The sequence below is a fragment of the Nylanderia fulva genome, unplaced genomic scaffold (genome assembly GCF_048542155.1).
Source record: "Nylanderia fulva isolate GAGA-0341 unplaced genomic scaffold, ASM4854215v1 Scaffold1, whole genome shotgun sequence".
In the NCBI taxonomy this organism is placed as follows: Eukaryota; Metazoa; Arthropoda; class Insecta; order Hymenoptera; family Formicidae; genus Nylanderia; species Nylanderia fulva.
In genome coordinates this window covers 870011-880536 of record NW_028189192.1, presented here as the reverse complement: position 1 = coordinate 880536, position 10526 = coordinate 870011, and the positions used below count along the sequence as shown (strand labels likewise).

At 34.5% G+C, this 10526-nt stretch overlaps 1 protein-coding gene across 1 annotated transcript in view; it reads left to right on the top strand.

The window, feature by feature from the left end:
* LOC114939593 (titin-like) overlaps positions 1 to 10526 on the top strand; it is an 81441-nt gene that overhangs the window by 57780 nt on the left and 13135 nt on the right. Inside the window, 12 exon segments of the mRNA XM_085484261.1 lie at positions 218 to 833; positions 1412 to 2277; positions 2279 to 2343; positions 2345 to 4506; positions 4509 to 4570; positions 4572 to 4682; positions 4684 to 5696; positions 5698 to 5767; positions 5769 to 5945; positions 5947 to 6772; positions 7026 to 7051; positions 7131 to 10526. Of these exon segments, the coding sequence (XP_085340387.1) occupies positions 218 to 833; positions 1412 to 2277; positions 2279 to 2343; positions 2345 to 4506; positions 4509 to 4570; positions 4572 to 4682; positions 4684 to 5696; positions 5698 to 5767; positions 5769 to 5945; positions 5947 to 6772; positions 7026 to 7051; positions 7131 to 10526 (9390 nt within the window).

Here is a 10526-nt window from a genome sequence, read left to right as displayed (position 1 = left end):
TCAACAACAAAGGAAATAATAGAGTCTACTAAACCTGAGATGAAGAAAATAATACCGGAACAAATACCATTTGAAAGCATACAACAATCAGAATCGATTCCTCATGAAAATGAACGCCCGCTTATTCTCGACAAAGAAGTGTCAGATACAATGGCTGAAATTTCATTCCGTGTTTCCGAAAGTGTTGAAGTTACGCAAATAACTGCAACGGAAAAAGAAACTTGAAGATGTCGCGAAAGGATTAACAGAATTAACAAAACAGACAGCTGAACCGAGTATGCTGAGTATGCATGTCGCTGAAAAGTCTCAAGTCATTGCGTCATCAACAACAGAAGATATAAAACAGTCTGCTAAACCGGAAGTAAAGAAAATAATACCAGGACAAATACCATTTGAAAGTATACAACAGATGGAGTCCATTCCTCATGAAAGTGAACAATCGCTTATTATCGATAAAGAAGTACCAAGTACAACGGCTGAAGTTTCATTCCGTGTTTCCGAAGGTGTTGAAGTTCTGCAAGTAACCGTAACGGAAAAAGAATCAAAGGAAGTCATAAAAGATATAGCAAAAGAAATAAACGCGCAACCTGACATTATTGAACAAAAGATAGCTCTAAAAACTGAAATTATTCCGGAAAACATAGCATCAGAATTTATTATCACAAAACCAGAGACTAAACTGGCTCACGGAATAGAAGATGAGAAACAGAGTGTGATTGTTACCGAACTACAATCCGTTGGTGAAATTGAATCAAATCTGCCCGAGCCCGTAAAACCACTAGCAAAGTTAGCGAGCACATCTATCGAAGCCGACTACTTGGAAAAAAATGTGGGTGAGTATTACTCTTCTAAAGGTAAAATGATTGTTTTTGACATAAATCAGACGCGACGTTTAGGAAAACTCGACTTTATGCGACACAATGACCATGATCGATGATATTTAACAAATCAAACAAACCTGACAGATTAGATTAGATTTATTAACATTCTAAAAAACCATGTCTGATGAAATTATTGATCTTTGACGATGACATAAATATGGATTAATAAATTTAAAAATCAACATTACATTACGCATGAAAATTGTCTAAGGTAAGTACAACAAGCAATTAGATACAAAATCAAACATAATCGATATTATCAACAAATTAGGATCACAAAATACAACATACATTCACATTTAAATAAAAAAATATTCCCCATTTATCATGTTAAATTTACAGCTAATAATAACATAAAACGAGGTAAGCCAATCCTCGACTTTAGAGTGTTAAATAATAGTTAAAAAATGTTAGATTACAATTATTAATACGCTGAATAGAAGTTAAACGTCATGAAGCAAATAACGCAAACAAATTCACATAATACACAACAACTTAATCATGCCACTATTGTTCTGTATACATTTCAGAAATTACTGCAGCAACAACTCAACAACATTACATCACAATTACACAAAACATAACAAAACACGAAACAACACAACAACCATCAATTGATTCTGATACTGAAATAACTGAAGAATATACTACTAAATTTAGACGAGGAAGTAAAGACGATGAAACAGAAGCAATTAAAACAAAGAAAACAACAATTCGAAAAAAGAAACCAAAAATTAAATCAGAAGAAAAAGTTGTTGTAATAGAAGAAGAAGTCGAAAACATAAAATCACAAATACCAACAATACCAAAAAAGCAGTTTATGCATATCGAAGAAGTATCGGAAATGCAAGGAATAGAAGAAATAATACCAACAAAAATTGAAGAAATGGATGAAATATCACCAACAAAATTGAAATTAACAAAAACAAATAAAAATATTCCAGAAGAAAAAAAGATAGAAGAGCAAGTCACAGTAACGGAAGAAGTTGTAAAAGGCAAAGTACCAAAAAAAATAATAAAAAAGAAAATTATAAAACGTAAAGGAAAGAAGCAACAAGTAACCGAAGAAGTTACTGTCGAAGAGAAAGGAAAATCTCCTGTAACAACGATTACAGAGGGACCAGTAGAAGAAATTGTTGAAGAGACAATTATGCCTTTACCGCAACCTGAATTTGCGAAACCTGTCGAAGAAGAGGAGATAAGAGAGCAAGTCACAGTAACGGAAGAAGTTGTGGAAGGCAAAAAACCGAAGAAAGTAACAAAGAAAAAAATTATAAAACGTAGAGGCCAAACACAGCAAGTAACGGAAGAAATAACTGTCGAGGAGAAAGGAAAATCTCCTGTGACAACGATTACAGAGGGACCTGTAGAAGAAATTGTTGAAGAGACAGTTTTAGCCTTTACCGCAACCTGAATTTGCGAAACCTGTCGAAGAAGAGGAGATAAGAGAGCAAGTCACAGTAGGAAGAAGTTGTGGAAGGCAAAAAACCGAAGAAAATAATAAAAAAGAAAATTATAAAACGTAGAGGAAAGAAACAACAAGTAACCGAAGAAGTTACTGTCGAAGAGAAAGGAAAATCTCCTGTGACAACGATTACAGAGGGACCTGTAGAAGAAATTGTCGAAGAGACAATTTTGCCTTTATCGCAACCTAAATTTGCGAAACCTGTCGAAGAAGAAGAGATAAGAGAACAAGTCACAGTGGAAGTTGTGGAAGGTAAAAAACCGAAGAAAATAACAAAGAAGAAAATAATAAAACGTAGAGGCCAAACACAGCAAGTAACGGAAGAAATAACTGTTGAGGAGAAAGGAAAATTTCCTGTGACAACGATTACAGAGGGACCTGTAGAAGAAATTGTTGAAGAGACAATTTTGCCTTTACCGCAACCTGAATTTGCGAAACCTGTCGAAGAAGAGGAGATAAGAGAGCAAGTCACAGTGGAAGTTGTGGAAGGCAAAAAACCAAAGAAAATAATAAAAAAGAATATTATAAAACGTAAAGGAAAGAAGCAACAAGTAACCGAAGAAGTTACTGTCGAAGAGAAAGGAAAATCTCCTGTGACAACGATTACAGAGGGACCAGTAGAAGAAATTGTTGAAGAGACAATTTTGCCTTCACCGCAACCTGAATTTGCAAAACCTGTTGAAGAAGAGGAGATAAGAGAGCAAGTCACAGTAACGGAAGAAGTTGTGAAAGGCAAAAAACCGAAGAAAATAATAAAAAGGAAAATTATAAAACGTAGAAGAAAGAAGCAACAAGTAACGGAAGAAATAACTGTCGAAGAGAAAGGAAAATCTCCTGTGACAACGATTACAGAGGGACCTGTAGAAGAAATTGTTGATGAAACAGTTTTATCTTTACCGCAACCTGAATTTGCGAAACCTGTCGAAGAAGAGGAGATAAGAGAGCAAATCACGGTAACGGAAGAGGCTGTGGACGGCAAGAGGCCAAAGAAAATAATAAGAAAGAATATTATAAAACGTAAAGGAAAGAAGCAGCAAGTAACGGAAGAAGTTACTGTCGAAGAGAAAGGAAAATCTCCTGTAACAACGATTACAGAGGGACCAGTAGAAGAAATTGTTGAAGAGACAATTATGCCTTTACCGCAACCTGAATTTGCGAAACCTGTCGAAGAAGAGAAGATAAGAGAGCTAATCACAGTAACGGAAGAAGTTGTGGAAGGTAAAAAACCGAAGAAAGTAACAAAGAAAAAAATTATAAAACGTAGAGGCCAAACACAGCAAGTAACGGAAGAAATAACTGTCGAGGAGAAAGGAAAATCTCCTGTGACAACGATTACAGAGGGACCTGTAGAAGAAATTGTTGATGAAACAGTTTTATCTTTACCGCAACCTGAATTTGCGAAACCTGTCGAAGAAGAGGAGATAAGAGAGCAAGTCACAGTGGAAGTTGTGGAAGGCAAAAAGACCGAAGAAAATAATAAAAAAGAAAATTATAAAACGTAAGGAAAGAAGCAACAAGTAACCGAAGAAGTTACTGTCGAAGAGAAAGGAAAATCTCCTGTGACAACGATTACAGAGGGACCTGAAGAAGAAATTGTTGAAGAGACAATTTTGCCTTTACCGCAACCTGAATTTGCGAAACCTGTCGAAGAAGAGGAGATAAGAGAGCAAGTCACAGTGGAAATTGTGGAAGGCAAAAGACCGAAGAAAATAATAAAAAAGAAAATTATAAAACGTAAAGGAAAGAAGCAACAAGTAACCGAAGAAGTTACTGTCGAAGAAAAAGGAAAATCTCCTGTGACAACGATTACAGAGAGACCTGAAGAAGAAATTGTTGAAGAGACAATTTTGCCTTTAGCACAACCTGAATTTGCGAAACCTGTCGAAGAAGAGGAGATAAGAGAGCAAGTCACAGTAACGGAAGAAGTTGTGGAAGGCAAAAAACCGAAGAAAGTAACAAAGAAGAAAATTATAAAACGTAGAGGCCAAACACAGCAAGTAACGGAAGAAATAACTGTCGAGGAGAAAGGAAAATCTCCTGTGACAACGATTACAGAGGGACCAGTAGAAGAAATTGTTGAAGAAACAATTTTGCCTTTACCGCAACCTGAATTTGCGAAACCTGTCGAAGAAGAGGAGATAAGAGAGCAAGTCACAGTAACGGAGAAGTTGTGGAAGGCAAAAAACCGAAGAAAGTAACAAAGAAGAAAATTATAAAACGTAAGAGGCAAAGCACAGCAAGTAACCGAAGAAGTAACTGTCGAGGAGAAAGGAAAATCTCCTGTGACAACGATTACAGAGGGACCTGTAGAAGAAATTGTTGATGAAACAGTTTTATCCTTTACCGCAACCTGAATTTGCGAAACCTGTCGAAAAAGAGGAGATAAGAGAGCAAGTCACAGTGGAAGTTGTTGAAGGCAAAAAACCGAAGAAAATAATAAAAAAGAATATTATAAAACGTAAAGGAAAGAAGCAACAAGTAACCGAAGAAGTTACTGTCGAAGAGAAAGGAAAATCTCCTGTGACAACGATTACAGAGGGACCAGTAGAAGAAATTGTTGAAGAAACAATTTTGCCTTTACCGCAACCTGAATTTGCGAAACCTGTCGAAAAAGAGGAGATAAAAGAGCAAGTCACAGTGGAAGTTGTGGAAGGCAAAAAACCAAAGAAAATAATAAAAAAGAAAATTATAAAACGTAAAGGAAAGAAGCAACAAATAACCGAAGAAGTTACTGTCGAGGAGAAAGGAAAATCTCCTGTGACAACGATTACAGAGGGACCAGTAGAAGAAATTGTTGAAGAGACAATTATGCCTTTATTGCAACCTGAATTTGCGAAACCTGTCGAAGCAGAGGAGATAAAAGAGCAAGTCACAGTAACAGAAGAAGTTGTGGAAGGCAAGAAACCGAAGAAAGTAACAAAGAAGAAAATTATAAAACGTAGAGGCCAAACACAGCAAGTAACGGAAGAAATAACTGTCGAGGAGAAAGGAAAATCTCCTGTGACAACGATTACAGAGGGACCTGTAGAAGAAATTGTTGATGAAACAGTTTTACCTTTACCGCAACCTGAATTTGCGAAATCTGTCGAAGAAGAGGAGATAAGAGAGCAAGTCACAGTGGAAATTGTGGAAGGCAAAAAACCGAAGAAAATAATAAAAAAGAAAATTATAAAACGTAAAGGAAAGAAGCAACAAGTAACCGAAGAAGTTACTGTCGAAGAGAAAGGAAAATCTCCTGTGACAACGATTACAGAGGGACCTGAAGAAGAAATTGTTGAAGAGACAATTTTGCCTTTAGCACAACCTGAATTTGCGAAACCTGTCGAAGAAGAGGAGATAAGAGAGCAAGTTCACAGTGGAAGTTGTGGAAGGCAAAAAACCAAAGAAAATAATAAAAAAGAAAATTATAAAACGTAAAGGAAAAGATGCAACAAGTAACCGAAGAAGTTACTGTCGAAGAGAAAGGAAAATCTCCTGTGACAACGATTACAGAGGGACCAGTAGAAGAAATTGTTGAAGAGACAGTTATGCCTTTACCGCAACCTGAATTTGCGAAACCTGTCGAAGAAGAGGAGATAAGAGAGCAAGTCACAGTAACTGGAAGAAGTTGTGGAAGGCAAAAAACCGAAGAAAGTAACAAAGAAAAAAATTATAAAACGTAGAGGCCAAACACAGCAAGTAACGGAAGAAATTACTGTCGAGGAGAAAGGAAAATCTCCTGTGACAACGATTACAGAGGGTCCTGTAGAAGAAATTGTTGATGAAACAGTTTTATCTTTACCGCAACCTGAATTTGCGAAACCTGTCGAAAAAGATGAGATCAGAGAGCAAGTCACAGTGGAAGTTGTTGAAGGCAAAAAACCGAAAAAAATAATAAAAAAGAAAATTATAAAACGTAAAGGAAAGAAGCAACAAGTAACCGAAGAAGTAACTGTCGAAGAGAAAGGAAAATCTCCTGTGACGAGTATTACAGAAGGACCAGTAGAAGAAATTGTTGAAGAGACAATTTTGCTTTTACCACAAATTGAATTTGCGAAACCTGTTGAGGAGGAGATAAGAGAGCAAATCACGGTAACGGAAGAGGTTGTAGACGGCAAGAGGCCAAAGAAAATAATAAGAAAGAAAATTATAAAACGTAAAGGAAAGAAGCAGCAAGTAACGGAAGAAGTAATTGTCGAGGAGAAAGGAAAATCTCCTGTAACAACGATTACAGAGGGACCTGTAGAAGAAATTGTTGAAGAGGCTGTATTGCCTTTACTACAACTTAAATTTGCGATTCTTTGTGATGAGGATGTAATAATTCATATTTCTGATACTGAAGGGAAAGACACATGTTATCTTTACGCTGACACTACACCGGAAATACACGAAAAATTAAAACATACAAGAATGACTAAACATATAGATAGTAAAGAATTATTGGAAGGTAAGCTTTTTGATTATTGTTTCTTTTAATTTGGATATTCAGTTGTATGTTAATAATTTGTTAATCATTTTAATTTTTGAACATATTTTTATACTTAAAACATGAAAACAGCTTTATTATTTACATTACATTAATGCACCGTAACACTATAACAGTAACATAATATTTTTCTTGCTGAAATGTAGTCATTTTATTTATATTATTCGATTTCACACATTTTTATGACCAAATTTAATGTGTTTTTATTTTACAGATGCTGTAGAGAGAAGATTGTATCAGGTATGTCAAGTTGATATGAATTTACTTATTTCAATGTATAGTTTGATATTTGTAATTAAATTATTATTTTTTTTTACAGCAACCTGAAGCTATATATGAAATTCCTGAAAATATCATGAAAGAAATAGTGACGGAAACAACAGAAAATGAAGGAACTCTTTTGCTGGATGAAGAATCTGTGAAAGTTTTGAGAGTAGATGTCAAAGATGTACCAGAAGATAAAGAAAGAATATCTAAAACAATTAAGAAGAAAAAGCACTTAACCAAAGCTGAAGATGTTTTGGGAGAAGCTGTAGAAGATATTGTAATGGACAGACCAAAGAAAGAAAAGGCTAAAACTGTCATTGAAGAAATACAAGAAACAGTTGATGTCACAGAAGTTAATATACATAAAGCAGCAGTTAAAATGCCAGAGAAAAAGATGGCTGAAGCGATGGTTGAAACGCCAAAAAAGAAAATTGTTAAAAGAAAAAAGGCAGAAACTTATGATGATAACGTACCGGAAGAAATTGTTGAAGAAATTGTTATAGAAAAACCTAAAGAAGAACAAGCTCGAACTATGTTTTCTCCAAGAGAAAGTATTGAAATAACGCAGATCTTAACTGAATCATCCATTACCAAACTCACAGAAGATAAAGCTAAACTAAAAGAAGTTGTAGTATGCAAAGATGAAGAAGAAAAAGATGTTTTAAAGAAAGTTTTAAAAGTAGAAACAAGCACAATTCCTATTCAGGAAGAAGTTACTGTCGAGATTACTAAAGAAATAATAAGTGAAAAACCAATGGAAGAACAAATACAATCGATTATTATACCAAAAGAAGAACTCAGAGTAATTGAAAAAATTTCGACCACAACCACTGAGAAACTTTCTGAAAAAATAGAACCGGAAGAAACAGCGGTACCAATTGAGAGTGCAGAATCACAAATCAAAATAAAAGAAATTGCTGTAAAGAAAGCCCCTAAAAAGATTAAACCAAGACATGCAACTGAGCAACAAATCAAAGAAGAAATAGTTGAAGACATTATTTCAGAAAAACCAATAGAGAAAGAAGCAGAAAAAGTAATAATTTCAAATGAAGAGGTAGAGACTACCGAAATTGTTTCTGGTATAGCAACTAGCACACTTGATACATACGAAAGACCGCAAGAAGAGCAAGCTATACCTATAGAAGAGACAAGAAAAGATATAATATTAACAGAAGTACCTGTAAAAAAGGCACCTCTTTTGACAAAAGCCATGGAAATAAAAGAAGATCAACCGGATGAAACATTAGAAGAAATAAAATTGAAAGAACCTAAGAAAGAAAAGGCTAAGAAGAATGTAATTTTACAGGAGAGTATCGACATTTCGGAAGTAACGATTGAAACTGTACCTGACGAACTCACCGTAGAAAGAACATCTGAAAAGAAAGCAAAACCAAGTGTTGTGCCGATTGAAAGTATCGAAATTACTAAAGCTACTGAGAAATTAGCAGAAGAAATAATACCAACAAAACCTAAAAAAGAAGAAACAAAAGTAGATAAAATTGTGAATATAACGCCAGAGATTCCTGAATATAAAATTAAAGATATTTCAGAAGAGAAACAACCTAAAGATAAATTCGAAAAAGAGACAACGGAGCCCGTAGAAATAAAAGAAGTTAAACAATTAGACAAAAAAATTGTTTCTATTGAAAAAGAAGAATCTATAGAACCTGAAATTATTGAAAAAGTGAAAGAAAAGAAAGTTATCAAGAAAAAGAAAAAGAAACCTGTAAAAAAAGATGATATAGACGATTGGGTAGAACCTGAATATGAAAGACCTGTATTAGAACCAATGCCCGAAAAAATTCAGTGGGAGCCAACAAAAAAGAAGAAAGAAAAGGAAACATTACCTGAACCTGTGCAAAAATTGGTTCCGCAAAAGATTGAAAGAAAAGAAATCAAACCTACAAAATTAAAATATATTGAACAAGCCCAAGAACCAGTTCAGTTCGGTACAATTAAATTGAAAAAAGTAACAGTGGTTAAGAAAAAAGAAATTAGCGAACCAATATTTCCTAAAATCATGTTACGTAGCCGAATCACATTCGTGGGTGACTATCCGCCAGAAATACAAGTGCCAAAAATTACATATATAGAAAAGAATACGGTACAAACTGGCATTTTATCTAGAAATACAGAAGAAGCTTTACAAGTTTTAAAGAAAAAATATAAAAAACCGAAAATAATAGAGAAAGAATTAACTGAATTAGAAAAATTAGATCAAGAATTTGAAGAATTGAAGAAAGTACCGCTAGAAAAAATAGAGGATAAATCTATTTACGAACGAACACCTAAAAAGCCGGAAAAAACACCTGAAGAACCACAAAAACTTATTATTGGAAAAGGTGAAATAAAACAAGAACCTAAATCTGTGCCAGAAGAAGTTAAGTTAAAAAAAATACCTGAAAAGAAACCAGAAGAATTAATAGAAACTAAAGAGAAATCTAAAAAGAAAGAATCCATAGAAGATGTACAACAGGAAAAAGACGAAAAACCTAAAGAAACGTTTGCATATGATGAATTCAAACCATTAGAATTTGATAGACCAGAAATTGAAAAATATGTACCTGAAGATATCGAAATAACCAAGAAACCAGAACCAGAACCTATTTCAAAACCATATGAAAGACCTAAGAAAAAGCAACCTGAGCAAGATGTTGAACAGATTCCATTAATAAAGGGCATACCAAAGCCACAAGAGCCCGAAGAAGAACCCAAAGTCAAGTTTCGAATACCAACCTCAGAAAAACCGGATGATGAGCCTGAAACAATAACTTTGAAAGGCTGGAAGAAAGATAAACCTGAAGAAGAGGGTAAAGAAGAATATCCAATCAAGAAAGCAGATGTCATTTCAGCAACACCCAAAGAAGATACTGAAGAAGTCACACTAAAAAAGAAACCAAAGAAAAAACCCGTCACGGAGGAAACTGCTGCCGAAATTACTGTCAAGAAATCAGTTCCGAAGGAAGAAGAACATGTACCAGAAGAAGTTTCCGAGAAAGTGGAAATAAAGAAACCTAAAAAAGAGAGAGTTAAAGAAGAAATTTCGGATGAAGTGATAATTAAGAAACCAGTTGTTGAAGAAAGAAAAGATGAAGAAAAAATTTCTGAAGAAGTCACGCTAAAAAAGAAACCAAAGAAAAAACCTGTTACAGAGGAAACTGCTACCGAAATTACTGTAAAGAAACCTGTTTTGAAAGAAGAAGAACACGCACCAGAAGAAGTCTCTGAGAAAGTGGAAATAAAGAAACCTAAAAAAGAGCCGGTTAAAGAGGAAATTGCGGATGAAGTGACAATTAAGAAACCAATCGTTGAAGAAAGAAAAGATGAAGAAGAAAAAATTTCTGAAGAAGTCACGCTAAAAAGGAAACCAAAGAAAAAACCTGTTACAGAGGAAACTGCTACCGAAATTACTGTAAAGAAACCTGTTTTGAAAGAAGAAGAACACGCA